This window comes from Cyprinodon variegatus, unplaced genomic scaffold, assembly GCF_000732505.1.
Source record: "Cyprinodon variegatus isolate N-32 unplaced genomic scaffold, C_variegatus-1.0 Scaffold195, whole genome shotgun sequence".
NCBI lineage: Eukaryota > Metazoa > Chordata > Actinopteri > Cyprinodontiformes > Cyprinodontidae > Cyprinodon > Cyprinodon variegatus.
Genome location: NW_015150648.1, coordinates 1,175,745 through 1,176,879, shown reverse-complemented (window position 1 = coordinate 1,176,879; position 1,135 = coordinate 1,175,745). Strand labels below are relative to the sequence as shown.

The following is a 1,135-nucleotide window of genomic DNA, read 5'->3' as shown; positions in this document are numbered from 1 at the left end:
ATATATATATATACATACACACTTGGCGAGATATATATATATATATACATACACACCTGGCGATATATATATATATATAGTTTTTATATTTGAAATTAACAGAGTGCTTCAAAGTGTTTTAAATGTTTTTTAGAATGATGTGGAAAACCATAAAACTGAAAATGCAAGTACCCCACCAGTAGAGTCAAGGTAAAGTTGAACATTTTCTTTATTAATATTCAGGTTCAATGCATTTCTCTGTTTCTAAGTTAGTTGCTCAATGTCTACAGAGTCACATCAGAGTTTGAAACCCCTACTTTCCTTGGTAAAGGAGGTTATGGTGCTGTTTTCAAGGCAAAGGAGAAACTGGTGGACAGACATTATGCTGTAAAGGCCGTCTCATATTCAGAGTAAGTAGGAACTGTTACTCTGGGCACAAATACAGAAATATTGGTAACGGTGAGTCTGGTTTTATTTGTATTGTTATTTTCATTTAGAAAAGCTTTTCGAGAAGTGAAGGCATTATCAGACCTCCACCATGAGAACATTGTTAGATACTACCACTGCTGGATTGAGGATTCCAAAAAGCTGCCGGAAATCATCCAAAGGAAACTTAAAGAGTATGTTTTGTTTCTCCCCTTGTTTAATTTTTTTTTTTTATTTTCTAACAGTAACATCACATTTTCCTCTTCTCATTTAACCCCCAAGTATCACATGTGAAAAGTACCTCTTCATTAAGATGGAGTTTTGTAACTCAACTCTTAAACAATGGATTAAAGAGATGAATGAGAAGGAGGTACAGGACTCCCAGAGAGGAGCAGAAAGTCTTCCTATTGCAAAGCAAATTGTCACTGGAGTGAAATACATTCATGACAACAACCTCATTCACAGAGACCTGAAGGTAAGGCTTGAGCTTTTAAAAGTTTTTGTTTTTTTGAGAAGCTTCAATGGTTCAGCCTAGAAAGATCTGAACCTTCATTTTTATAAATTTACATTTTTGGATAAATTTGGAAATAAAATATTTCTACTCAGAGCTCGTCTGCCTGGCTGTGTGTTTCCTGGATTGGGCCGCCTTTTACAGCTGCTTTTTGTATCTCTGCTTCTGTCTCCTTGAACCCCAGTCGGCCTCAGCAGATGGCCGCTCACACTGAGCCTG

The 1,135-nt window shown here is 36.5% G+C and overlaps 1 protein-coding gene across 1 annotated transcript in view; it reads left to right on the top strand.

Annotated features, from left to right (window-relative positions):
- LOC107087805 (eukaryotic translation initiation factor 2-alpha kinase 3-like) overlaps positions 1-1,135 on the top strand; it is a 23,378-nt gene that overhangs the window by 17,089 nt on the left and 5,154 nt on the right. The window contains exons 6-8 of the mRNA XM_015379571.1: positions 270-389; positions 477-601; positions 681-880. Coding sequence (XP_015235057.1) covers positions 270-389; positions 477-601; positions 681-880 — 445 coding nt within the window. The remainder of the gene's footprint in view (positions 1-269; positions 390-476; positions 602-680; positions 881-1,135) is intronic.